Source organism: Ascidia mentula, chromosome 8, assembly GCF_947561715.1.
Source record: "Ascidia mentula chromosome 8, kaAscMent1.1, whole genome shotgun sequence".
NCBI lineage: Eukaryota > Metazoa > Chordata > Ascidiacea > Phlebobranchia > Ascidiidae > Ascidia > Ascidia mentula.
The window spans coordinates 11,471,942-11,498,689 of NC_138573.1; the positions used below are offsets into that span (position 1 = coordinate 11,471,942).

General features: G+C 36.8%; 6 protein-coding genes across 6 annotated transcripts; 3 read left to right on the forward strand and 3 right to left on the reverse strand.

The window, feature by feature from the left end:
* Positions 1-296: 296 nt before the first annotated feature.
* Positions 297-7,595, forward strand: LOC145911438 (SRSF protein kinase 3-like). Its single transcript, XM_082998770.1, is given in 20 exon segments — positions 297-532; positions 632-728; positions 910-1,040; positions 1,427-1,535; positions 1,696-1,783; positions 1,863-1,950; positions 2,048-2,154; positions 2,231-2,396; positions 2,566-2,597; positions 2,667-2,792; positions 2,851-3,178; positions 3,248-3,287; positions 3,674-3,760; positions 4,414-4,512; positions 4,754-4,892; positions 5,685-5,792; positions 5,849-5,918; positions 5,981-6,073; positions 6,122-6,214; positions 6,692-7,595. Coding segments are annotated over 20 exon segments (2,202 nt in total). The 5' UTR covers positions 297-516; the 3' UTR covers positions 6,877-7,595.
* A 1,031-nt stretch (positions 7,596-8,626) lies between these two features.
* LOC145910844 (ELMO domain-containing protein 3-like) lies at positions 8,627-11,906 on the forward strand. The gene is made up of 7 exons (XM_082998055.1): positions 8,627-8,828; positions 9,010-9,154; positions 9,525-9,728; positions 9,782-9,904; positions 9,993-10,194; positions 10,359-10,486; positions 10,856-11,906. Exons 1-7 carry the CDS (start codon positions 8,808-8,810, stop codon positions 11,170-11,172), a joined length of 1,140 nt encoding a protein of 379 aa, XP_082854181.1. The 5' UTR covers positions 8,627-8,807; the 3' UTR covers positions 11,173-11,906.
* A 147-nt stretch (positions 11,907-12,053) lies between these two features.
* Positions 12,054-15,376, reverse strand: LOC145912435 (uncharacterized). The gene is made up of 7 exons (XM_082999893.1): positions 14,440-15,376; positions 14,210-14,365; positions 13,962-14,158; positions 13,716-13,892; positions 13,345-13,512; positions 13,015-13,284; positions 12,054-12,613 (listed from the first exon to the last, which is right to left on the reverse strand). The coding sequence occupies exons 1-7, from the start codon at positions 15,141-15,143 to the stop codon at positions 12,354-12,356; spliced, it is 1,932 nt and encodes a 643-aa protein (XP_082856019.1). The 5' UTR covers positions 15,144-15,376; the 3' UTR covers positions 12,054-12,353.
* A 253-nt stretch (positions 15,377-15,629) lies between these two features.
* On the reverse strand, positions 15,630-18,795 carry LOC145912436 (2-hydroxyacyl-CoA lyase 1-like). The gene is made up of 12 exons (XM_082999894.1): positions 18,387-18,795; positions 18,176-18,326; positions 17,969-18,117; positions 17,739-17,911; positions 17,407-17,655; positions 17,251-17,319; positions 17,066-17,186; positions 16,902-17,015; positions 16,686-16,840; positions 16,474-16,585; positions 16,238-16,407; positions 15,630-16,032 (listed from the first exon to the last, which is right to left on the reverse strand). Exons 1-12 carry the CDS (start codon positions 18,441-18,443, stop codon positions 15,810-15,812), a joined length of 1,743 nt encoding a protein of 580 aa, XP_082856020.1. The 5' UTR covers positions 18,444-18,795; the 3' UTR covers positions 15,630-15,809.
* A 2,704-nt stretch (positions 18,796-21,499) lies between these two features.
* LOC145910559 (RNA-binding protein spenito-like) lies at positions 21,500-25,087 on the forward strand. Its single transcript, XM_082997727.1, has 2 exons — positions 21,500-21,660; positions 22,565-25,087. The coding sequence occupies exons 1-2, from the start codon at positions 21,572-21,574 to the stop codon at positions 24,891-24,893; spliced, it is 2,418 nt and encodes an 805-aa protein (XP_082853853.1). The 5' UTR covers positions 21,500-21,571; the 3' UTR covers positions 24,894-25,087.
* A 186-nt stretch (positions 25,088-25,273) lies between these two features.
* LOC145912437 (uncharacterized) lies at positions 25,274-26,729 on the reverse strand. The gene is made up of 4 exons (XM_082999895.1): positions 26,426-26,729; positions 26,173-26,270; positions 25,731-26,058; positions 25,274-25,616 (listed from the first exon to the last, which is right to left on the reverse strand). The coding sequence occupies exons 1-4, from the start codon at positions 26,681-26,683 to the stop codon at positions 25,359-25,361; spliced, it is 942 nt and encodes a 313-aa protein (XP_082856021.1). The 5' UTR covers positions 26,684-26,729; the 3' UTR covers positions 25,274-25,358.
* Between the last annotated feature and the right edge of the window lie 19 nt (positions 26,730-26,748).

Sequence of the window (26,748 nt, forward strand, 5' to 3'; positions counted from 1 at the left end):
ATTTTATGTCCCAAAACGGACGGTGACAGGAAACGAATAACGATCAAGCAACTTTGTTCAAGAAGATACCTTTGGATTTTGCCCCCAAAAATAGTTAATTCTCATTTTCTGTTTTTGACCATAGCGCATCTAGTGGACAGCCGTGTGAATGATCTTCTTTTAAGTTTTCATTTTCTTCAATTGTTCGTTTGTTGTTGCGTGGTTTGGTTGGGGCTGGCTTACGATAAAGCAAGGAAGGTTACTTACTGTGAATAACTATCAACGGCCTAAGATGATATAGATAACTTTAAGTTTGTTGCTTCCCAATCAACTTTTGACTTGGTAGTAACATCAAGCACAACGTGGGCTTATTTATTAAAGTTAATGTGAAAGTGTAAAGATTAAATCTTTTTTCTTCTAGTATTCTCAAAAAAAATAAGCTCATTTGTATTGCCTCATGTACAGGTATTTTCTTGAAAGAAAGAAATGTAATAAAGTTTTTGCGGTGTTACAATAGTTTGTGACTTGTAACTAACTATGAGCTCTCGAAAAGGTAAGTAACTAATTTTTATGTTTGTTGAATTGTAGTTTGATGAAACAGTTATTTCATTTTCATATTTTTGTGTGTTATATATGTACATACATTGTGTAGTGATGGCAATACAAGCACGCAAAAAGAGATCAAAACCAAAGAGAGTGGACAAGCTGAAGAAAAAAGAAGCAGCAATAACCAACCAACATGTAAACAGGTAACTTTGGCATACTTGGAACTGTGTTATATTTGACTAACCGTTTCTTGATCAACTGTTGCTATTGTGGTTGTTGTTTGTTCTGAAAAGAGATGGTTTAACATGCAATTGCTGTGTGTCTTATACCCAATAAAAGCATTTATGACGTAAATAACTCTCACATTAATTTCATTTATTCAAGCAGTGGAAGTTTAAGTGGGAGTTCTGCACATGAACATGTTGGTTCAAGTGATGATGAAGGACAAATAGAAGATGAAGAATTACGAGGATCTGATGATGATGAACAAGAGGATCCAACTGATTATTGCAAAGGTTAAACCAGATGCTTTATTTCCCCTTGAAATTAAGTTTAGCATGCACATAGTTATTTTTTAAACCAACACTGTAGGCATGTGTGCTCAATTTCAATTAGTCGCAACATTTGCTTGAATGTGGGATGCAACAAATTAGAAGAACAAAATGTTTATCCAATTTAAATTAAACTTGGTCTGCAATTATTTCCAGTTGAATAATCCATTTGTAGTAAAAGCATTAGAGTTTGTAATAAAGTGTAAAGTCTTATTGTGTGCTAATTATTTCATATTAATCTCATTACCACTTGAAAAAGGTTATTAATTATATATGTTGCAAATGTTTTGTTATTGGTAACAGTTACACATGATTCATTATATTCATCTTTGTTAGTGGTTTGTTTCCAGGTGGGTATCATCCAGTGAAAATTGGTGACTTATTTAACAATCGATATCATGTTGTTCGAAAACTTGGTTGGGGACATTTTTCAACCGTTTGGCTTTGCTGGGATATGAGGTAAGAACATGTGATTAAACTAGTATACACAAGGTTTTTTCCCTATTAACCCATGGTGCTGTATGAGACAATGTAATGTGTTTCAATGTTACTGTTTTACCTATGAAAATTGCAAACATGTCTCAGTTAGGGTTGATTGTATGTTAAATTAATTGTTTAGGAACAAACGGTTTGTTGCCATGAAAGTAGTAAAGAGTGCCCCCCACTACACAGAAACTGCACTTGATGAAATTAAGTTGTTGAAAGCGGTAAGTTTCCTTTTGTTCATTGTAATGTTATTTGTATTGAATTTTTTGCACGATTGTATGAAATGTATTCAACTACAAGGTACGGGAATCTGATCCTAGTGATAGCAGCCGTGACAAATGTGTTCAACTATTAGATGACTTCAAAATACATGGAATGAATGGAACACGTATGTTTTTTTGTTTGACAACATAATAATGGAATATACTTTCGTACATTTTTTTAATATTTCAATTGGTTTTCAAAACAAGCAATATATTAATTAGATGTGTGCATGGTATTCGAAGTACTGGGGCACCATCTACTGAAGTGGATAATTAAATCTAATTATCAAGGAATGCCCATATCATGTGTGAAAAGCATCACCAGACAGGTACTACTATATTTTGACTCCACCAACACCATTTGTCTCCCACAGGTGACTCACTGCAATATTTTTTTGTGTTGAGGTGTTGCAAGGACTTGATTATCTGCATTCAAAATGTAAGATAATTCACACAGACATTAAGCCAGAAAATATTTTATTGTGTGTGGATGAACCTTATGTGAGAAGAATTGCATCTGATGCCCAACAGTGGCAGAAGCTGGGAGGAAAACCACCGTCTGGATCACTAGGTGTGATTTAGACATAATATATCTAATTTCTATTGGGTTGTTTGTGCCAGCTTCAAACAATTTTTTTAGAAAATGCTTTATAAGACTTTGTAAGAATTTATGTTAAGTTGTGTTTAAGTATTTCGGCATTTAGTGTTCAAAAGATAAAACAAAAAAAAATTTGTTTTAGTCAGCACAGCACCACAAGCAAAATCAGATCAGGTAAAACTATTTTATTCTTTTTGTCCTATTTTTGTGTTGTTAAATGTATTGTTTCATTGTGATGAACAGGGACAGAAAATGTCAAAGAACAAAAAAAAGAAACTAAAAAAGAAAGCTAAGAAACAACAGCAGCTTTTACAAATGCAAATTAATCAAATTGAAGAAACAGAAAGGGAGGGAAAACCTTTAATGGATGTAAGTACAAAATGTTTTTCAACAATGTATTAAGTTTTACATTTATTGTCCATTTAAGATTGCTGAACAAACTGCCAATGGGAGTGAAACACATGAAATAGCTTCAAACTGTATTTCTGTGATCCATAAAGAAGAAAACAGTGAACTTGAGAATGAACAGCTCATTGTAAACACTTGTGGCGACAGTGAACAATGTACAAATAGACAATGTGACAGCGCCTCTCCTACAGCTGGTCAAGGTGATGTTATCAACAGTGTTGAACCAACTAGCGATGAAGTACCAAATCTTGATTCCATAATAATTGACAATACAAGTACTGAATTAACTAACACAGAAGTTATTCTTGCAACAAGTGATGTTACACCTAATACTGAACAACAAGACGGTAAATTAGAGTCCTGTGATTTAATTAATAAATATGTATAGCCACTAATGCTTGTGATCAATATTTTAGTGTTGGCGCTTGAAACTGAGCTTTCAGAAAAGCTTGAAAGGTAAGACTTTATAGCTATGCAGAAATCTGGTTGTCAATATTATTGTTATTCTTTGTCTGTGTCATGGTTTTGGCTCTAGTTCTACTTTTTTGTTTGTTTGCCCTTTGAATCATATTGACATTATGCACAGATGCGTGTTCATAAATCAGTGCCATTTGTTCATATGTTACATTGACCCAACCACACTTTAAACCTAATACATCCGTTGACATTTTGCACAGGGTATTGTATTGTTTGATAATTTCATGCCAAAATTTTGTAGAAAAAATGGTGTAATATGCAAGCACATCCAACAAGGGCTTTATGCGAGTTCTTATTAAAAAAAGTAGTCCCAAAAAACATTTCTATTTATGTTCAGTCCAGGTAACCATGTTTGTTAATTTCAGGGTAAATATTAATCCTGACAAAACTGTGGATGATTCAGGGGACATGCCTAAATGTAACGGGATTGACGAACCGCCATCAGAAAATGGGTATGATTAGAACTGCCTACATGTAGATTCAAATGTGTTTTTGCTGACATAATATATATAGATACTAACATAGGCGTCGATTTTTCAACGTTTTGTAAAATATTAAGTGTGACTTTTCCAGGTTAAGGAAACAAGCAAAAACATTTTGTCAGTCGTATCGTCCTAAACATAGGCAACGATGCCACTTTGTTTTTACACCGAATCATGTTGTTGTAGCACTAAGTTTTAAACACTTTAATTACGGACCCCATTACTGAAAGCGGTACATTTTTGTTTCACTCGGTCTATTGCAGATTTAGTAATTATGAAGTAACAAAAAAATTACGCAACAATGTCGGTTCTTATCATTATGCTACAAGAATTTGCTGTGCTGCGTTGTTACGTATTGCTATCCACGAGACACTTGTGTTTGTCATGATTGTGAATGTGATAATACAGGTCATTTGAAACTTGCTAAACGCATAGTATAGTACGTACGCATATTAGTATAATGTATGTGGTTTTTCTGACAATAATTTTTAATTTAAACAAAATCCAGGGGTGACAATACATAGGTTGTCACCCCTGTTTGTTTGTGAGGGGTGACATGTCACCCCTAAATCGATGCCTATGGATACTAACAGCATAATCATTCTTGTCAAATGATTTGGCAGAGAAACAATAAATGAGTCAAGCAATGCTTTGAGACCCGGCAGAAAAGAAGAAGTTATAGAAGATTCTGACAGATACAAAAGAGCTGTATCTTCTGACAGGTGATAACATTCATGTGATTTTGTCAGCAGTGGTTTTTCCAATATGACTTCTAATGGATTTGTGTTGCAAATTGTAATGGGACAGTTTAAATTAAAACAACCTAATGCCTGAATGAGAATAACTAAAATGTCTATTTTTATAGATAATTTTCTACAAGAAAAAAACCTTATCTCTGCCTGTAATTATTGTTGTAATGAAGTTTCAATTATTTCCACATAATTTTTGCCAACTTTGATACAGCAGTCAAACATCAACAAGCAAGGGAAGTGACTGGAAAACATCAGGATCAGCTAATGACCTACTTGTCAACTTGTTGGACTCAACCAATTGTGACAAGATCAAAGTTAAAATTGCTGACCTTGGAAATGCATGCTGGGTGGTATGTTTTAATAGAATATGTGTAGATTAGATATCATAAATTTACAGAACTGTGATTTGATTGTTAGATATTTTTGAAAATTTATTTAATCATTTCCATTAGTGATACACCACAACCAAGCCATTTTTTTATTCAGCCCAACCCAAAATTTCGACAAAACTTTTATACCAATTTTGGCCTATTAAACCAAACACATTTTTTTTCCTGGTCAGAAGCAGGCATTGCATGATGATATCTAACTAAATATTCTGATATTTAACACAGCTACATTTTTAAATATTTATTTCATTGTATGTCAGGTTAACTTCTAATCAATTATCACAAACCCTACATTGTGGGTTTTCAGTCCCAGTTACTTGTCCATTGCAATCATCAAGCATAACATACTAACAGATGTACATGTATAATACAATACACTATCACATTATCTTCCTTTATTTAACAAACTACAAAATTAGAATTACTGACTAACTAATAATTATCATAGAAGTAGTATATTACAATTGTCTCACTAGACATAAATCATCACAACTAATATGTTTTCAAGTTTCGTTTTTTTGCCGAAACATGCAAAAAATAGTTGTAAAGAGATTTGTTTTGCTCAAATAAATGCAGAAAATGAAACATGCGCATCTCTAATTTCCTTAACTTTTTGTTTGCTTATTGTGAATCAGGTGATCTTTTTTGGTTATATGTTTAACTGTGAACAGTCTTCTCCTTTGGTGTCTTATCTAACAACAATAAGGAATTTTGAGTTTTTTTCAATTAATGTTTAAATTTGTTAAACTTCAGAATAAGCACTTCACCGAAGATATTCAAACACGTCAGTACAGAAGTATAGAAGTATTACTTGGTGCAGGATACGGACCGCCTGCTGATATGTGGAGCACAGCGTGCATGGTTTGTTTTATGAAGTTTGATGAATATTCCTGTTTCAAACCAGAACTGATTTGCAGGCATTTGAATTGGCAACTGGTGACTACTTGTTTGAACCTCATTCAGGGGAAGAATATTCACGTGATGAAGGTAAATTGTCATGTTCTGTTTTTTGTTATTTGAACTTTAGGCCCTTGGAATGTTTTTACCAGACCACTTAGCACTTATAATGGAGTTGTTGAGCAGTGTTCCTCATTTTGTACTTCTTGGCGGAAAATATTGACATCTGTATTTTACACAGCAAGGTATCAGGTTGTGCGTAATGCTCATGCAGTGTGTTTTGCATGTTTTAGATCACATTGCATTGATTATTGAGCTGCTTGGCCATGTACCCCGTAAGTTTGCTTCCAGTGGCCAATATTCAAAGGAATTTTTCAACAAACGAGGTAATATTCATTTTAAAGCCTAATGGGTAATAGGGTGTTTACTGTATTAGATGTAATTCATCAGTCAATACCAATTCTGTCATACTATGCATGGTTTGAATAATCCCATGAGGTTTTTCTGAAATACACACTGTTAGCTTTGTAGATTAAATTGTAACTAAATTGTAAAAGTAATAATGTTAGTAATTACAAGTAAATTATTGTTTTTCTCTGGACTAAGTAAAAAGCAATAAACAGTCTATAGGCATGGCAAAGTACTTCATAAGATATTGCAGTATGATTAATTGTTTCTTGTGTGACCCAGATGTTTTGCTTAATATTTTGTATCTTCAATTCATTGGAATCTGGCATGCTTTTACAGCAACGTATGAAACTTTGTTTGAGAAGTTGTGCAGGCGAATGACTTTTTATGTTTTTTATTTACTGTTTCAAGGTGCACCTGTTGATGTTAACTTGTTGCATTTGTATTTCCCACAGGGGAACTCCGTCATATTCACAAACTGAAAATGTGGCCCTTACGCGAAGTTCTGGTCGAGAAATACGAGTGGTCCGCAGATGAAGCTGAACAATTCGCATCATTTCTTTTACCGATGCTCGAGGTGGTACCTGACAAGCGAGCGCTCGCCTCCACATGTTTGCAGCACCCTTGGCTCAACACGTGACATGATGATATGTACTATATGCACACTGAACCGTGACTTTCTGAGTGTAGGCGCGTGCTGGAAATGTAGCGATGCAAAATGTCCGCATTTTATATTATGACTGATGTTACCTTATTCCTTGTGCTTAGTGGTATATCTTTGGATTTTGATTGGAAAGCTAATTTACAATCATTGCCCAAATACGCGACTACTTGGGTAACGTTATGATTGTCCCAAATTGTAAAGCCAAAGCTCGCTACCATATATCTTGCCCTGAGCATTTTCATGAACTTTTCTGTATTCAATACTGGTGGTGCTATCTGATAACATTGTACGTGGTGACATCAAGTCGGTCAGTTTATTTTGTTGGATTGAATACACGATACAAAACATTAGTGATAATGCCTTATAATGACGAAACGCGTTTTGCTGTTCTAGATGAAAAGCTGCTGTGTTTGTGTTTATGTTTGCATGACAAAACAAGTTTCAATCTTGGTAGCAACTTTGGTATTTCTTGTTGCTGGTTGAACTGGGAGTTGAACATCAATATTTGTAAACTTTATTGAAGATATTAGTTTTGAGCTACGTGGCAAATCCTGGAAACCTATTTTTGTTCAGAAAAAGCAAAATGTTTGTTCCGCTAATATTCTTATTCAATTTGTCTGGTACAATACGTGCCGTAGCCTACCACTTTACTGGATGTGACCCATTTTCGTAACATAAAGTTGTTTCACCAAATTTGTGGCGCAAACGAAAATAGATTACTAATATAACAGCAATTCAACACCCTGGTATTTTCCCATTCAATACAGGGTAAACAGCGAAATGGTCGAAGCATTAACCAATTGCTCACAACGAATTTTTTATTCTTGAGTTGCAAGTACGCACAAAGGGTTCAGGTGTTTTTGAGGTTGATCAAAGAAAATGTAAATATTCCGTATGTTCTGCGATTAAATTTCTTCTGAGAGCTAAAAAATAGTGGGTCCCCTAACAGGCTTTCCCGGGTTGACGGGAAACCAAACCTCCCAACCAGAAAACCCGAAGAGACCGAAAAATGATTGGGGCGGTCCCCATTTTTTACGATGTGATGCACGCACGCTTGCCAACAAAAACTGGAATTTAACGAGGCCTCAACAACATGATTGCCTAATTATTTTTGCCGAAAAATTAGGATGAATTTTCTTTCTGAAAGTCGCGAAGCCGTGATTTATCAATCAATCTTCATCGGACCTCTTGTCAAGGCTCCGCGGTTGAGAACCACCGAGTTACCTACCAGGTTCTTTTTTGCTGCATTTGTATTTTAACATTAAATTCTAAAAATATTTGCTGTTAAAATTTTACAGTTTTTAATTTTTTAGGTGACAAAATGGACGGCTTATGTCAATGGTAAATACTTTTACACGGGTCACAAAGTTTTCGCCAAACTTGACAAACATATAAATCTGTGTAAAACATAAATCTGTGCAAATTTTAATGATTAGGTGTAAACAGGGCTAACACCTGTTATTTTTGGTTATGCATTTGAGTTGAAATACTACACGAAATCGTAGCGTTAATATTTGCACAGATTTCTATGTTACATAGGCTTATATGTGGATCAAGTTTGGCGAAAACGTTGTGACCCGCTGTAAAAGTATCTTCCCATGTCAATGTGTTCTGAAAGATTTGTCACAACAGATTAAACGGACACGCGTGCGGCTACCTTGTAAAACGGCAAATTCATTTGCGTTCAAAAGTTTGTTTGTCAATTGTATCCTTGGTAAATCGTGAATCATATTGCAAGAGCAAGAGCAAGAGTGTACTGCTGCAATTAACCATTATTTAAAGGAGTTCGGACTATTGACGTAAAAATATTCTCAGCGGATGAACGGGATCCACAATAATTCATGCAAAGGTGTTAGACCGGTGATTCAATCACTGTAGAAACCGCAGATTTCGGGTTGCTCTGCAAAATGATGAACGGAAAGAATGCAGTAAGTAACCCACATTGTAATTGGCAGAGAATGGGGAAACTGCATTGTTTGAGTAATGTTTATGTACGGTGTTTAATTTTTTGATGTAACTATGTTAATGTGGTGTGGTGACTGACAACATGTGCTAATTTGAATATCGAGCACAAAAACAAATTTTGTTCCATTGCAATGGAATTTCTAGAGTGAAATTTTACGTGAGCAAGGCCTTCTAACGACGACTGATATTGAAATTAATCAGAAAGATAAGTTGGAAAAAGAAAAATGGGAAAATAATGTTGCTGAAGAAGAGGAAGAATGGAACACGCTTGAAACTCTAAAACATCCAGGTGTGTTAATTGCTTTTTGCAATTAAGTTTACAAAACATTTTGCAAAAACAAGTTATTTTATCTGAAGTCAGTATGTAACCGAAATTTCATTCTATCTACTTTTCTGTGATCTATGTAATCTCCTGATTTGTTCATCTTCTATACCTAGCCAGTAAACAGCAGTAGCTTAATATTCAGTAACTGTGATAGATATTTGATGCAATGTGGTAATTATGACACTGTATTCATAACTTTGTGTTGTATTTTAAACATGTTTGTTTACCTGAAATCGCCTTGCACACAGACGTGTGGCATTTTTTTGTGTTAGTATAAAAAGTATATAGTATATACCTATGTAATTTATATTTAAATAAATTAATTGTTGTGCAGTCAGTGGAGTTGCCAAAGCTGTTGAGGACATCACTTTTAATGAAGCTTTGCAGCATTTTCAAACCTGTAACCACGAGACTTTAAAACCATCAGCCAAACACAAAAGAACAAAACTTGCTAGTTTTATTCGATTCCTTTTTGGTCCACGGCCACTTATAAAATCTTTGCATGAAGAAAGAGATTTGATTTTTCATATTGCTCAAGGTAAGTAGAAGCCTAATAAATACCAATTGTTTCTATAAAACAACTTTTTATAGTTGCAATGAACAATGATGAATCCATTCATTGTCGGATTCTGCAGACAATCTACAAACGATTAACTGGTTTAAAACACAATTGTCCACGGTTCGGACAACACTGGGAAAATATTGGGTTTCAAGGTAAGGCTTTCTTGCATCATTCATGTATATTTTAAATGAATCTTTTGTGAAATGTTATCATGTTTATATATGGTGATGTCTTTAATAGGCGCTGATCCTGCTACAGATCTCAGGGGTGCAGGAGTTTTGGCTTTGCTGCATTTATTGTACCTTGTAACAGAGCACTATGCTGCTTGTAGAGAAATATTTAAATTATCAACACACTTAGAACAGAATTTTCCATTTGCTCTTGTTTCAATTAACATTACCCGCATTGCTTTGCAAGCTCTGAGAGAAGAAAAATTATCAAGGTAAAAAGCCTGGAAAAAAACTATGCTATTTTAAAGTTTCTTCGGCATATTTTGTGTGTTAATGTAAATGGTTTGCAGATATGACCCATCAAAATAGTTGAACATTTAGCTGAGTGTGCAATACTCAATGGAGTTTTAACAATATAGCATATTTCTTTGTTTAGTGTATGCAACAAAAGAAAGCAAATTGTTGCTGTAGTGAATGAGTTTTATCTTGCTGTCTTTCACCACTTTTTTCAAATATGGAAGTCACAACACAAGACAATGAAAGATTCAGGACATGTAATGAAAGGTGAGAGGTGCCCAGTTGGCAGATAATAATCTGTGCAGTTGTCTGATAATAAAGACAGCTGTTGTTTTCTTTAAATCATGGTTATTTTATACTCTCCTGTATCTACAAATGTGTGATTACAATGGTACAGCATACATCATCACTTTGCTGTATTATACAATAGATAACATATTAAATTGTGACTATTTAACAAACTATAGGCTCAGGCAGAACAGTAATTTCAGTGCAAAAAGCTTAAGACTCTGGCAAAGATGACACATGTTTCTTGCTATCACACATTACAGATTTATTGTTACTCAATAAACACTTGATGGTTGGTACACTGTGACACTGCTTTTGTGAAACATTGGGCTTTATTATTTTCTGCAGAGGTGGAAAGAATTGCTTTGCGTGACTCAAATGCAATGCTGAAGAGTTTTCAGACAATATTAATAAAAGAGCATCGCAATCACCCACCCCCACCTCCTATTCCTAGTTCAAGGTTGTCTCTTTCCTCATCAGCATCTGACATTTCTCTCCAGTCTCCAGCGTTTACGTCTTACTCCCTTGAAGTGGTTCTTCAACCTGTTTCACGGGAACGAAGTCAGTCAGGTTGTAGCGATCCAAAATTTGCTGGTGTGTATGAGCTGTCTGAAGATGCTTTCGAAGTCAACAAAAAAACAGACGAAATGACGAGTCACTTATAAATTTTGTTTATTTCATGCAAGTGTTTGTTTACCTAGACGCAAATAGTGTTGTCGTAAGATTCGCGTTTTGGTTTAGTGAAGAAGAGCAACCACGCGACTTGTTATATTCTCTATGAAACGATTCTCTGCAAACAAATTTTTGTGATGTAAACCCTCAACGAAAATGTTGCTAAATTGTGAAGTTGCGAAAAATGTAGCACGAACGGTTGTGTGTGTCATTAAAGCTGCACAGTATTCCTATTTTTGCATCATTCGCTGTGAAATGAATGTGTAGCGAAACACAGGCGCTAAGTTATTGACACGAAATCTTTTGTGAAAATATGTTTTTTCCTGCGTTATTTGTTTAGATACAACTTAGTTACAAACAATTCGGTTTCTCAAAACCCAATGGAAGTGTCTACTGTCTTATTTGGTACTCACCCTTTTAAAACATAATGCTTTAGTTTTCATTGTTATTGCCTGGATTCACTGTGAATAGCAACAATCATTTCGAGGTTTGTTTCACTTGAATTTTCCTACCTATCTCAGTCTATCTTTTACCACTTTCACAAATCTATCCTTTGAAGGTCGCTTTGGTTTTTATTTCATTTTAGGTGCCGCAATGGGTGGCAAGAGATGATGATAATTTGTTGTCTTCAATTTTTTTGTGAACTATTGTGTGTTGGTGCTACATGTTACGTTTGCACTGTGAATTCCTGACTTTACTTAAACTTGCAAAATAATAATAAAGCGAAAAACCTATCCGAATTCTGTCGCATAAAGATTAGGAAGACCCGGGATTCCCCGAAAGTTTTGTTTACATAATGAATTATTAACACCAACTGAACGCCGGCACTGAATCTTCTGATACGAACTTCAATTACGTTTTTGTTTATTGTGGAAGGAAAACTGAAAGTGCAAATCATACGAAACAAATAAGAATTACTCATACGATTTCGGAGTTCAGACGCTGAAGTATAATTCCATACTTGCTTACTTCAAAAACACTCGGAACTTCAACATTCGTTGATCAATTTCCATACAACGCAACTTCCTACTAGGTGTTAAAAGAAAAAGCGTTTGACGTATGTAAATCATAAAACAACCAATTCGCCTTATCTGGACTCTTGCAAAATTAAATTTGTTTTACAAAAGATATATCAAAACAAATCTTGTCACGAAATAAATCATTTGGCGCTTATTTACATAATGTTGCATCCAACGAAGCAGCAGAATGGCTTCACTGGTTTAGAAGGTTGGGACGTTTCGTCAATGTCGGTGAGTGCATTTGGACGATAGTATACCCTGAAAGCTGTAAGTCGATAGTCCAGTGCGCTTCGCGTCATGGTCGATGCATAATCTTCCTTATTGTAACACCTTTCTTCAAGGTTGTTTTGCACACGACGCGGCTTGCCAGACCATTTTTCGAAGCTTTCCGTTTCAAGGTCGATGATTTCTGCGCCTTAATTTGAAAGAAACAGTTGTTCTATGCTGTCGGTAGTAGGCCGACTGTTGCGGATTGTAAGCGTGCGGTCAGTTGAAGATCAGATAAGAAAGCAAACTTACCCTGTCGTTCAATGCTATTTATTTTAAAACAGTGAGGAATGTGAAAAATAAGTTATTCTGTGTTCCCCAATATTATTTTTTTTGCCAATAGTTCTGTCTTCAACTTAGCAAAAATGTACAAAAATAATAACAGTTTGTAGTGTCTTTCGTATGATGTCTTTATGCATTGGTAAATTTCCATGTGATAAAAATTTAGAAAGTTTTAGTCAAATAAAGACAAAAGTTTCCGGATCGCACAGGAATATTAGATCCAACAAAATATTTTTTACAGTAGGCTATTCTGAAAGTATAACCAACCTGTAGCAGCAACCCATTTATCAATTCGTTGCACTGTGTCGTGAGTAGTCGCGAAAATTGGTTTCTGAGCACCACAACAACCCGCCGTCGTCAGTTGCTCCGGGAAAAAGGTTCGAACTTCCATCAACGGCTTTCCATTCGCTTGCAGTTGTTTACGTGGCGGACCTTCTTTGAACCATATGCGAAGAACTCGAACCGTCTCCCAATGGACGCTATACCGAGGACATTCATATGACATGCTATTTGACTTTACGTGACCTTTCTGCACTTCTAAATAAGAAATTAAACTCTGTGGTCTCTTGGGTGTATGTTTGGATTTAAAATTCTTACCCAACAGTTTTGACTTGAAAGGTATTTCTATTGTTTGAATTGAAACGATTTGTGGAGAGTAATTGGTTTCCATCCATCGATTTGCTCTGGCCACGAGGGTGCTAAAACTTTGAAACTCGGTAACCGAAGGAGGAAAAGTCACAGGATAAGGAACAAAGTCCTTCACATCTGCATAAATAAAAATTCTCTGTAACGGCAGAAATGGACCATAAAATGAACACATACAGCTTCAAAGATTTTCTTAAAATTATTACAAAAGTACAAATAATTTCGCTTTGACGAATTCAATCCTTATTTAAATGGCACTAAAAGTATTAAATTTTGTCAAAACCTACAAGGACTCTAGCGAACATAGGTATCAATGTATTTACCCAATGTTTTTTTGCACGACTGTGTTGAATCTTCCAAAAAAAACAACCGAATAAACAAAAAATCCCATTGTCCCTGAAATTCAATGCAACAATAGCTTTCGTCGACTTCCAACTGGCATTTGTTGCGAAACACAGTTTTATAGTTGACAGGAATAGATTCCACGGATATCAGATTACCTTCAGTAGATAAAATGCAATATGTTGACTGATAAAATGCGGTGCTTCTATGTTTCATAGTGTAAATACCTTGGATAGGACATTGATCCAAGTATTGGTTTAGCTTTGTTGTAGTCGTCTGTAGATTGTCAAAATACGGACAATCGTCCGGTTTCCAACCAGCTGGTTTGTCTGTTTGTTTATACTGGGGGATAAAATTCTTGTAACAAAGCTTTTGCACAGGTAAATCCTCAACGGCTGATATTTCCATACGATAGAACCAAAGCCTAAACCATCAGCATTTTTAATACATCATAAAAGCGCGTAAAGGGTCTTACCTTAATGCTACTACGTATGATCGATCGTGTGACGTGGTTGACTCTGGATTAACGCGATGTGAATGATCTAAACGATGACGTATCGACTCACAACGAATTATCTTTACTTGGAGATAATTTTCACTTAACCAATTATTCGCCTGTTCCACACAATCACTAAAAAAAGAAATAAATTCGTGCTCGAGATTTTTACGGATTAAATAATTTAAAATAGTCATAAAAAAGCAAACCTGAAAGTCTTATATCCTCTTTTTCCGCAGGATTTTTTTATTTTTGAGGGAACGAAATCAATGTAGGAGATGTTTTTGGAACAGAGCAAAACCTGTTCTGGACCTTTTCTGGAGGTTCGGAGAAGTGTAGAATACACGGAACTACTGACACTTGTCTTGGATGCAGGTCCGACGTAGGATTCGGTTCTGCTTTGACTCTGTCTTGGGCTTGGACTTCTTTGAGATGTTTCGCCTTCTACGTCACCGTCTGCAACTTCAAGGTGACTCTTTTTATTTCGCTGTGCAACTGTTCCGTAAGGAGTCACATCCCCGTAAAAACGTTGCAGAGTGCCCTGATTAAATTCTTTATACTCTATTGTATCGTCGCCAGTCGGCAAAGTGAACGACCTGGCATCAAGTGAGTTGGGCGATATAGCTCTTGTCTCAGACATGGCAGACTGTCGACCGCAGCTAACATCGTCGGGAATTATCATCAAGCGCCTATAAGCATGTTCCTGATCTTGCGTTTGCAGCAACGTTATTGGTTCATTATCATCGTTATCGCCCAAATCCTCTCTGTGTATCACTGCTCTTGTTTCAAAATCAGGAACAGCCGCTTCACGCGTAAAACTCCCCGTGCCACGTGCTCCAACCTGTTGGGTTACAAGCGTTTGTTCGGAAACTACTATTATGCACTGCTGATCGGAACCTTTCTCTTCATTCATTGCATGTGCAAATATGTTAATAAGCGGATGAATCACAAGCAATTTCTCTAAGTTTCTGTAACTGTTAACAGAGGTAACTGTTCAGATTCTCTTGCGGTAGGAATGCTATAAGAATACTTCACACTTCTCCCAATAAAGTAAACCCAAATGACCTTGCCGTAACGCGTCAATCTAACTCTTCCGACTGATCCTGCAGATTAGCACTGACACTTGAGTAATTGCACTCTAGTCGCTATTCAACACATGCGCCAGCGGTCATTGATTTTCTGTCTAAAGACTTCTCGCCATATCAGAAAGCACAAATAACAATATATCAGAGGCATGCAGTCTGTCGTGATTGTACTTCATAATGATATTCTGCCAAGTTTGCTGTAGCGCCCACAAACAGCAACATTGCTATCTGTCAACGAAATAGCAGCTGTCGCGAAGTTACGTATGCGGGCAAGCTTTATTAAGCAGCTGTTTCTCTCTCTTTTTACAGCGAGCTTACATGCGCGGGTCGGGAGGTTGGAGTGCACCCCATGACAACCATTCACTGTCACATGCTTATCAATGTAAGTGGTTCTTATCATTGCTATATTTAAAAATGATTTGCATAGAGAATATTATTTCTCGAAAACAAATTAAAAAGTATATTGATGCGATGACTCCATAACAGCAACGTATCTACATTTTGCTGCGTGTCAGCCATGCAAACTCCTGCTGCTTTCTGCTCGACGAGGGATCAATTGCGACATTTATAAGACTTGGACTGTCTTCGCTACGTGACAAACATTGATCCAGAGCTTCATCCAACTCTTTGGGCGTGGAACAAAAATGACCGCTTCCGCCGAAAGCTGTCATTATCATTTCGTAGCGGGCATTCGGCGAGAGGAATGTTGGAAGCGCACTGCAAACATGATGTGGCAAAATTGTTTGCTAGATGTAAAATCGACGCATATTACTATGTATGCCAAATACGTATTTGTACGTAAGAGATACTTATTTTAGAAGTTGAAAACTACATTTTTTAACCGACCATGCTGAGATGACTATATTTAAAATATATCCAATTGGTCAACGAAATAATTTGTAATTTGAAAAGTTGTTTTTACCTTAGCGCCACATCCTCGGTGGTTTGCAAAGTTTCCCAAAAATCTCTTTCACCGCCGAATCCAATACCGTTATTATTGACAATGATGAAAACGATTGGCAGCTTATACCGACAAACTGTTTCTAGTTCCATGCCAGAAAAACCAAAAGCACTGTCGCCCTGAATACAAATCTGAAACATTCGGACAAAATGAGATAAAATTGATGTTGAATAAAATGGAACACTGAGATGACACACCACTTTTTCTGCAGGCTTTCCTGTTTTCGCTGCTTGGTCAGTAGCATACAGACTTGCTGCAATAGCAAAACCTACTCCCACACCCATTGTACCAAACGTACCAGCATCCAAACTACAAATAACAGCTATTCAGTTTTTGCAATATTCTATCATAACAATACCAAATTATGCATGTAAAGTACAAAATATAAACAAGACAAGGAACAGCTTACCGGTGGCGAGGAAGAAAGTTCGCTATCATTGTACGACTGATATCCATAGTATTTGCACCTTCACTCACAATAAAGGAATTTCTTGGTAAATGTGGTTTAATCACATCATACATGGCATAATAATTCAAGGGTACCGATTTGTCATTTGCCAACTCCTGCATAATCACAAATGCTTGATGCAAAGTATTTATCTTGATGTTCAATATAACTGCCTACTTTTGTTTGTTTCTCATTGGATTTGATTTTTTCCAGTAAAAACTCCCACCACTCTCCCCCTCTACTCAGTTTCCAAGGAACACCACGGTCATTGCGTCGATAATATTGGTGCATCTGTTAAATTACACTTAGTACAAGTAAACAAAAACTTGAAAGTGGCATGCCTGTTCTAGCACAGTTGAAATGTTTCCTTGCAATGCAACAGCAGAGTGAATATTGTTGTTTAGTTCTTCTGGGCATATATCAATTTGGATAACTTTCACATTATTTCTGAATCTTGGCTGTCTTTTGATAAAATAAACAAATTGTAAATTTATTTACAAAATTGAATTTTTACCACATTGTTTACTTTCCAAAATGAAGTTGCCAATTTAATCGAGCACCAAGTAGCATTATAACATCAGCATGTAGTAATGCCCTGCAAAACAACATTTCATAGTTCATAGTAGGCACAAACACAAGTTCTGCACGGAATTTTTAAGAGAGCAATGCTTTAATTGGGCACCTAGACCGGGCTGCAGAAACACACAGTTCATGTTCATCAGAGAGTACACCCTTTCCCATGGGAGTAGGCAAAAAAGGAAGGTTGTGGGCCTCAACAAGATTTTTGATACATTCTCCGGCATTATCATATGCAGCACCTTTACCAACTATCACCAAGGGGCTCTTGGCATGATGTAACAAAGATCCAGCTTTGGCAACTAAATGAGCTTCAGACAAAATCTTTGGGGGTTGAACACATCGTAATGGAAATCTAACAAACAATGGTATGCACAATTAAAGTTATTAGGATTTGATGTAAATGCTGATGGGAATTCCTTCATAACAGCAGCTTACGTCAAGTTGTTGCTCATTTGGGATGCATTAACGAAATTGCCAGGAATATCAACATAACAAGCTCCGGGTCGTCCATAAGTAGATGTACGGACAGCTTTCTCTATCACAAATGGAATTGCATTTAGGCTTGTTGGACGGGAAGAAAATTTGCTGTATTGTCTGCAAGCCTCCACCTAATTAAAGTAACATATACATATTTTATCCAAAAACATGCGCCAAATTTAATTCACCTGGGGAAACTCTTGGAAAGCACCCATACATTGTTGATCTTCATCTGAAGACCCACCAATGACTATCATCGGCCAGCAATTTTCATTAGCATTTGCCATTCCACCTAATGCATGGATTAGGCCAGGTCCAGATACAACAAGACAAATGCCTAAAATTTATGATCCCTTGAAGTTTTTTTTTTCATAAACATTTAATCTAAATTTTACCAGGTGTTTTTGTTAAATACCCAATTGCACCAGCAGCATAAGATGCAGATTGCTCATTGCGCATTCCAATGTATTTTATGCCAATTTTTTGCAAAGCAACTGCAACTTCAACCACCGGAACTCCAACAACACCAAACACATATTCAACGCCCTACACAACAAAAGACATAAAAGTGAAATGATTCAATAAAAACTTTTAATTATCGTGTACCTGATGTTTCAGGGAATGTGCAATGATATCCGCTCCAGTTAATTCCTCGTCAGCCATTGCAAAGCAGTTTTCTTGTTTGCGCAATTTCCAGAAAGTCGCAGGTTGGCTGCTGGCGAAAACGAAATGTCAATGTTTAATCCATGCGACAAAGTAAACACAATTGGTTGTTTAAAGGGAAAGCCCCAAGGTTTGCCAAAGTACAAAAATTTTGTTTGCTATAAAACAGGGGTGTTCAAGAGTCCAGTCCATGGTCCGCGGGCCACAACTTGTATGCCAAATTTCATAGCATCTAATGCACCACCAACGAACTCGTCATTATTTGGACAAGTAGCACAAATGACCGAGAAGCAATATTCACCGTGCAGTTGCGAACCAGGCCAGCGTTCAGTTCCGAACGTTGTTTGCTCTTAATAACTAAACAAAAACATTTACTGTGGTTACATACCAGGGCATTTTAATTATGTTGTCTTAAACTTTACAATTTTACACAACACTTGCCAAAACGTTTTTGAATATTATTATCAATAGGCGAAAGTTCCGCGGCACAGTTAAAGAAACCCTGCACCCACATAGTGGTTTGACAAACATAGTTTTATAACATGGTTGCCAGATTCATAAATCCGACTTCCCATATTCAATAAGTTTGACGCCACAATGCTGCAGGCAAATATTGACTGAAAATGCATTGGTTTAGATGGGAGTTATTTAATAAAACGACAGTTGCTCAGTGGTTAATCCATTTTTTGGAGGGGGGAGTTTTGCGTTTAATAGGCAAAGCAGATATTGTCGAGGAATACAAATGCAAAGCACCAAAAAAGAAAATTAAAGTTGCAGACAAAGAAAAACGTCTGATATAAACGGCAACTGCCAGGCAGCTATACTTGGTGTTGGTGTGCGCTTCAACATCACCTATTATCCTGATCGTATGGAAAATAACGGCAGATGAAACAATACCACGTCTGTCCCTCTGTGCCTGCATTGAACTGCCCATGCTCTAAAGATCGTAGATCAATTGATCTTAAGAGCTTTCATAACGAAGATCACCTGATAACATGGATAAAAACGAATTCATCCATAGGAGAATTCGTTTTTTTAGGCGCACGATGTAGTTTTGGTTGATCTTTGTGAATTGAAGTTTGGCGCCATACGCACGCATGAGGTGTGAACAGTTGGGAATAAAGATAATGCAGATACAATTTTGTAATTGTGATGGTAAAGGCGTAACTTTGTCGCACATTATTTATAATAGTTGTATTGTGACGTTAAAACCTGCTTTGTACGAATGTTGTGGCTTCACAGAAAAAACGCTACACTTGTTACACCGCAACACGAACGTTAATCCAAGACTGGGTCGTCTTGGTATAGCTATTGGGTTGGCGCATTTTGATATTCTGGAGGGATGAACGGCGCAGGACCAGGCTTCCCACAAGCGGTCGTTACAACAGTAATTTGGCCGGCGGCCAAGTTTCGTTGTGATTGAATTAGCCCTTATATCGTACCAAAACATTCCTGGGGCTGTTGACATCGTGCACGTGGTCTTCTCTATAGCTGTGCAGCATTGGCATGTAAGTTGAGGGGATGTAATTTTAGTGCTTTCACAAATCCTTTCAAACTGAAGTTTTTTATGTTTTGCGGAAAATTGTTCCATGTTTTCTACGCCTTAAGCCAGTGTTTCTCAAACTTTTTCCAATCACGTACCGCTCATTTGTTTTTTAATACACTGCGTACCACCGTATTACTATATACCATAACTGTTATGACATAACACCAATGAATAACAATTTAGCCAATATCACCAGTTGCTTGGTTTTCTTTGTTGTGCATTTGTGACGCAATAGTATCAACGTGAAATTGTTGCACAGTTGAATACACGATGTCAGAATTACTTCAACAGTGCAACAATTTCATGTTGATACTATTGCGTCACAAATGCACAATAAACAAAACCGACATCATGTATTTGCAGCGGTTTTGACTTCTGCAAAAAGTGCGGCAAATTGTATAGAGTAGACTAAATCGCGTACCACTTGAAAAGCTCTCGCGTACCACAGTTTGAGAACCACTGCCTTAAGCAATTGCTGGTATTTTAAAGTTCACGTGGTGGGAGAAAATATTGGTGGTTGGTTTGACGTCGTGTTAAGTCGGTAAAATTGTCAATCTGGAAAACATAGCCCATCATCTGCAATGGCAATTTCGGTGTGGCGATTTTGCATAAATTTGTCCTGTGGCGGAAACAAGAATATAAATACTCTTTTACGTGGCTAGCCAAGACTGCTTGCAAAACCAGTACTATAAACTACCTTATATCCGTAAATAACAAGATAATAAAAAAATCACCCAATATCTTTAGGAATATAATGCACGGTCAGAAGTAACACAAGAGTGAAATAAAAAACACAATCTCTTTGAAAGTGTTAACATATGTATGCATGTGCTTTGCAGTTCAAGTCGCCGCTTCTGTTATGTTATGACCACCCAGTCGTCTCAATTTATTATTATGACACAATAATGTCATTGTTTGTGTGCTTAGTTTTAGCGGGAGATGTGTTAGTTCACAATAATGTTAACAACATTGTTAAGGTCATTCTGTTTCAATAGAAAGTAAAGCAACAGAAAATAAAAGATGGAAGTTATGTTTTTGAGGAAAACGAGGGCGCGCACAACTCGGACTTATGTGGCGAGTATTTCGAGAAGGTCTGTACCATTAATTCCAATGTAAGCTTGCGACGTCCCAAAAATATCGAGACGATCGACGCACCATTTGGAAACTTGTGCATTAAGGTGAAACAGATTATTTATAAAATACATTTGAAAGTGACGTGATATTTTCCAAACCAATGTACAGTATGTAGTAGATTGAAGTTTGGGTTCGCCGTAATGAAGTTTAGTCATTGTTCCGAACAGATTCAACATTTTGGACTTAAACTCGCAGGTTTTTGCTTTAAAAAAATGTGATCGCCATATTTATTCGTGACAATAGTATTAAAATCTGTCGACAGATGTAAAATGATGTATTATACTGTTTTGGTATTCTATGGTTTTCTGTAGTGTACCGATCCGGATTACTGAGATTTTCGTGAATAGTTCACAAACTTCACAAAGATTGGTGTTCGTGAACTTACGAGCACGTTTTTGCCCAAGAAGCGTGTGTTTTTTCAGGTATAAGTTATCTTCGTACTGGCGGTATGAAACGACAAGGAGATAGGGAGAGTCCATCCCGAATGAAACGAGCTCGGGGTCGCAGTCCTAACCGTCGGCCTTATCGGGAAAACAGGTTGGAAGACAAACACCAATTCCTGATTTTCTTTCATAATATTTTTAGGCTCTTTGCTAGGTTCTGTTCTGGCCATCTTTATATTATTATGAAATAACTGCCTATGATTTGTTTGATGCAGTTTTTGGACATATAGCAAACATGTTTAAGCATTATTAAGTGATGCCTCCGCCTCCCTTGTACTGAGAACTGAAAATGGATGCCAGTTCGTTTGAAGAAAAACTTGAGATTCCAATATGACTTTTGATATTTGTGAAACTTGGTTTCATTTCAAATGCAGCTGAATGCATTGTTGCTCGTCAAAATTTTTCTTCTCTCTGAAGATTGTGATCTCATATCAGCAACTTGAAACTGAAACATGCTGAATTTAATGTTGATCTGCTACCTGAAAATATTCTGTCACCTAACTCTGTCATTGGTGTACCCTGTGGTTAGCTGTCATCTGTGGACAGATAATTATCTTAGAAAGTAAATTTTATCAGGGAATTGAAACTAAATATCTAGTTTGACCTTGTAAAACTTATGTTGTAGTCCTGAAAGGTAAGTAATTCTTGTCCACAAGCATTTGCTGTGCTTTAAAACATTCATGTGTCTCTATTTGCTAAACAATATAGTGTCATGCTAGGCCATTAAACTATTGGTTGATAAAATCTAGGTGGAAAGTGAGAATGTTAGAAGATGCTTTCGCATTATTTGTATATATATAAGTTTTTGTATACTTTTTATTTAGTAATTAATACGTGAAACCAAAAATGTGTTGAAATAGGTTTACATATAATTATAAATGCATTTACTGTTTTCATTGAACTCATGGACTTTCCAACCTTGATAGATTCACACCAGCATTTATTTTTTGATGCAAGTAATTTTTAGTACATGGTTGTAAAGTAAACTATGTTTTTAGCCCAGAGTTTCGAGACTCCAGACATTCGAGAGATGGACGAAGAAATATAAACCAAAGTCGCCACCGCTCACCTGTTGTTTCACCGCGTTACTCTCCACCCGTTGAACCATCACGATCTCGTCGTGGAGGTCGGGATCAAGATGAATATTATACCACTTTGTTGGTCCGCAACTTTAGTTCACAACTAGCCAGGGATGACATAGAATACAGTTTATATGATGAATTTCGAAAATTTGGAGATGTCACCGTGAAAGTGGAAAGAGATTATAACGGGGATCGTGTGGCATATGCAACCTTCCGCTCTGCTGATGATGCAAGAGAATGCAAAAACGCAAAGGGACACTTAGTAATGCATGACCGCCGGTTAAGCATAGAGGCCATGGTAGAGACACATGGACATCGGGATGAGCTCTCACCTAACTATCGGTCACCCCACATACGTGAACCAATCATACACTCACCACGTGGTACGTCACCAATAGCTGTAAGATCACCCAGACGAAGATCACCAAAACAAGGTGTTAGAGGAAGGCTTGGAAACAGAGATAGGTTGCCATACAGGGAAAAGCCAATGTCTAAAGATAGATATTCACCAAGTGAGAGATACCTGCCAATAAGAGAGAGAAGTTCATCACTTGAACGAAAAGAAAAATATTACAAACCCAGAGACTCACCAAGATTTGTTAGAAATAGAAGTTTATCAAGATCACCATACAGAAGCCCAACAAGGGAACAGTTTAAGGAGCCATCTATTACCAGCAGACACTCACCATCTGTGTCACCCAATAGAAGAGAGTCTGCAAATGGAGATGAAGATGATCAGGAGACTTCTGTAAGTGGTGGGGCCCAGGATCCAAACTTTTTTCCCCAACCTGCTTTTATGGACAAGCCAATTCCACCAGAAGATGATCCTTACGCAACAAGGACTTTGTTTATTGGAAACTTGGAACCTGATGTCACATCCAGTGATATTCGAAGAACATTTGACATTTATGGAAAAATTGAGGATATTGATGTGAAGCGAGCTGCACGAGGATTAGGATCGTACTGTTTTGTAAGATTTGAAAATTTGGATCAAGCTTACAAGGCAAAGATATCTTTTAATGGAAAACCAGTTTTGAAAAACATAGTACGAATTGGGTATGGCAAAGTTATGCTTTCTTCCAAAATATGGGTTGGTGGACTTGGAAAATGGACAAGTATAAAAGATTTGGAACGGGAATTTGACAGATTTGGATCTATCCGAAGAATTGATTATCGACGTGGTGATAAAAATGCAGCAATTTTGTTTGAAACTACAGATGCAGCACAGGCTGCATGCACCCAGATGCGTGGTTTTCTGATGCCTGGGGCAGAGACTAGACTAAGAATGGACTTTTTAGATCCAGAGCCTGGTATGCCTGGTTATGATTCTTACCTGGAATGGGGAAGGCATGATGGAAAAGGACATGATTCTGGACATGCAGGAGATACAAGAGATAGACATAAAGGTGACTATCCCAATAAAAGCAGGTATCGGGGAAGGAATTTTGAGGGAGACCGCAAGTACAAATCTGATAGACGGAATGACAGAAGCATATCTCCTCGGGATTATCGATCACGAGACAACAAATATGGTTCCTCCAACAAAGGTAGGGAATCTGATAGGAACACTAAGGCTGCTGCACTCCCGGACACGGCAATGACTGAAATGCAATTTAAACATTTTCATGCTAAGTCATGCTACACTCTGCATGATTTATGTCAGTGTTTTGATCCTCCTTGTTGGCAAGGTGGTTTTGTTTTAAAAAAGATAGCATTTCCTGTGTTGTTTTTTCTTTTGGATGGTGATATGGGAGTGTTTAACCGTACAACAGCTGATCCTAACAGTCCCACTGGAAGGCAAACAATGTTTCACTTTACTCAACGATTGAAACTAAGTGAGGATAGAGTGGCAGAGGTTAGTCGCAGAATGAAGTCTGTAGACACTAGCCAAACCTGCATTATTGTGGCTGTTCCTGGTGTTCCAGAAAATTTAAATGTCAGTGGAACATTAAGTGGACCTGTTCCCAGTGACCATAAGCCATTGAGAGGTCTTGTAAAGTACTTCAAAGACAAGGAAGCTGCTGGAATTATTTCCATACCATTGATCACACTTGAAACTCCAAAAAACTCAGAAAAGTTGCAAGGCAAAGATAAGGAAGTTTCTGGAATGCTGCATGCATTTCCACCAGGTGCATTTTCCACAGAACAACTGCTAAAGATTGGACCTTCTTTGCAGCCTCAGTTCTTTGCTGATGATTACATGGTTATTGTGTTGATTAAAGGATCCCGCTCGCAACTTGTGTGAAGGCAAAGCAAAGGGTAACCTTTCAAACACAGTCCATAATAATGTGTAATTGCCTATTTACCAAGGATGTTGGTAAAATACTTTGATTTAATTTGTTGTATTATTCAATCGTTATTGCAATGTCCTAAGCAAAGTTGGTTGGCACCAGCCTAGTAAACAAATGTACAATGCCACAATGTTGTGTATTAAATGCAAAAGGGAAACTTGTGTCATTGACTGTTCAGCACAGTAAGATTAGCAGCTACACACATTACCCTACAGGTTCAAAACAACTGTTTTTCCAAGTGGATAATTATGTCAATAGCATTTAACTTTCTTTTCAAGCAAATATGTTGTATTTTTTTTTGCAACCTCAAAACTTGATCACTAGTGGATTTATAAAATAAAAATTTATTGCAACAAATTTAACTTCAGTTCTAAGTGCATGTGCAGACACAATTTCATGCTTAAACACATGTGATAGTGCTATGTTAATTCAAAAGCAAATGACTCTTCTAGAACATCCATTGCAATATCCATTGCTATGTTCAAAACAGCTTTCCTCTTGTACCATTTTAGGGGAAAGCAATGTTCTTGTTGTTCATTTTCCATCTGTATTGCCCGCAATAGCAGAACTTCAAACATCATGTGATCAAGTACATTAGAGGTAGGTGCAGAAGGTAAGGTGGGTGTGGGAAGAAGAGATTGGACGCACATGCTGTCCATAACAAAGTCTGCTGCACACTGTTACATCCACAATATTATGTTAGTGTTGTGCAAACTATACATAATCATTTTTAGTTGGTGTAAATCTGTTACAAGAATATAAATTGCTAACAAAAACTTGCATTTACCCACCTTACTGATGCTCTTAAATTGAGAAAATGCAACTCTTGCACCGTAATGCATCAAAGCATTTTTGGCTATGACTTTTGCCTCCTCGCAAACTAGTTCATGGATAATTGACAGGCATATTTCGCCGCATATACAGCTTTCATATACTTCACTTGCTATATCAGCTATAACTTCCATTTCAATTGCTTCAATAACACCTTGACCAATTTCATCGTGTTCTGACTTATTTCTATGATCTACAATCAAGTCATCATAAAAACTAATTACACCATTATAACATTCTTCTTTGACAACATCATTTATAAGATTGTATACAATTCCTTTGCAAGTCCTGAAATACAAACAAACTATTTTCAACACCATGCAATCTTTCTGATTAATATGTTTGGAAACTTAAATTTTTAAAAATACGTAATTTTTTTCAAACCTTTATCTATTAATTTACCGGTCATGTTGGTGTTTTTCTTGTTGTGCATGTTGTTTGATTGCTCTTGGTGACGGTTTTGTGCCTTCTATGATTACTTCTTCCAAGAGGTTGAGAGCCTGTTGCATTGAGTTTAAACTTGTTATATTCCAAAGCCAAACTACATGTACATTTATTTAGGGTTTTGTTGTGCACACCTCATAAAGACTAAGCAGTTGACAAAACTAACATAGTAAGTCATTAATTTTTTTGCAATGTACACAAACAATATTACTTCTTCTGTGATAACTTCCAGAAGCATTTCTTGTGCTTCAAATTTCAACTGGTCATCGGTAAAGTAAGTTCTGGAGCCATAGTGATGTGCTTTTTGGTAAATTGGCGGCAAAAAAGTAAATCCAAAATTTGGAATTTGCAAAGAATTTTTGCTTTTGTCAGCACTTTGTGTTTGCAGTGGTGGAAATGGATACAAAGGAACTAAACCCAGGGGCTGCTGCTGGGGCTCCTTAGCCTCTTTTGAAACATCCAGATCCATGATAATTCTGATTCAACTTGTGATTTTACTTGTTTACACTACTGTTTGTCCTGTTTAAAAACAGA

Coding starts and splice junctions, on each gene's coding strand:
- LOC145912437 (XM_082999895.1), bottom strand. CDS start 26,683: ATGGATCTGGATGTTTCAAAAGAGGCTAAGGAGCCCCAGCAGCAGCCC. Junction 26,271..26,425: donor TGGAAGTTATCACAGAAGAA/GTAATATTGTTT, acceptor TCAATGCAACAG/GCTCTCAACCTCTTGGAAGA. Junction 26,059..26,172: donor GAAAAACACCAACATGACCG/GTAAATTAATAG, acceptor TTTGTATTTCAG/GACTTGCAAAGGAATTGTAT.
- LOC145912435 (XM_082999893.1), bottom strand. CDS start 15,143: ATGAATGAAGAGAAAGGTTCCGATCAGCAGTGCATAATAGTAGTTTCC. Junction 14,159..14,209: donor TCATACGTAGTAGCATTAAG/GTAAGACCCTTT, acceptor CTGATGGTTTAG/GCTTTGGTTCTATCGTATGG. Junction 13,513..13,715: donor GTCGTGCAAAAAAACATTGG/GTAAATACATTG, acceptor TTATTTATGCAG/ATGTGAAGGACTTTGTTCCT.
- LOC145912436 (XM_082999894.1), bottom strand. CDS start 18,443: ATGGCTGACGAGGAATTAACTGGAGCGGATATCATTGCACATTCCCTG. Junction 16,586..16,685: donor AACTTTCTTCCTCGCCACCG/GTAAGCTGTTCC, acceptor TGTTATTTGTAG/TTTGGATGCTGGTACGTTTG. Junction 16,033..16,237: donor ACCGAGGATGTGGCGCTAAG/GTAAAAACAACT, acceptor TCATGTTTGCAG/TGCGCTTCCAACATTCCTCT.
- LOC145910559 (XM_082997727.1), top strand. CDS start 21,572: ATGAAACGACAAGGAGATAGGGAGAGTCCATCCCGAATGAAACGAGCT. Junction 21,661..22,564: donor CGGCCTTATCGGGAAAACAG/GTTGGAAGACAA, acceptor CTATGTTTTTAG/CCCAGAGTTTCGAGACTCCA.
- LOC145910844 (XM_082998055.1), top strand. CDS start 8,808: ATGATGAACGGAAAGAATGCA. Junction 9,729..9,781: donor GATTTTTCATATTGCTCAAG/GTAAGTAGAAGC, acceptor AACTTTTTATAG/TTGCAATGAACAATGATGAA. Junction 10,195..10,358: donor AGAGAAGAAAAATTATCAAG/GTAAAAAGCCTG, acceptor TTCTTTGTTTAG/TGTATGCAACAAAAGAAAGC.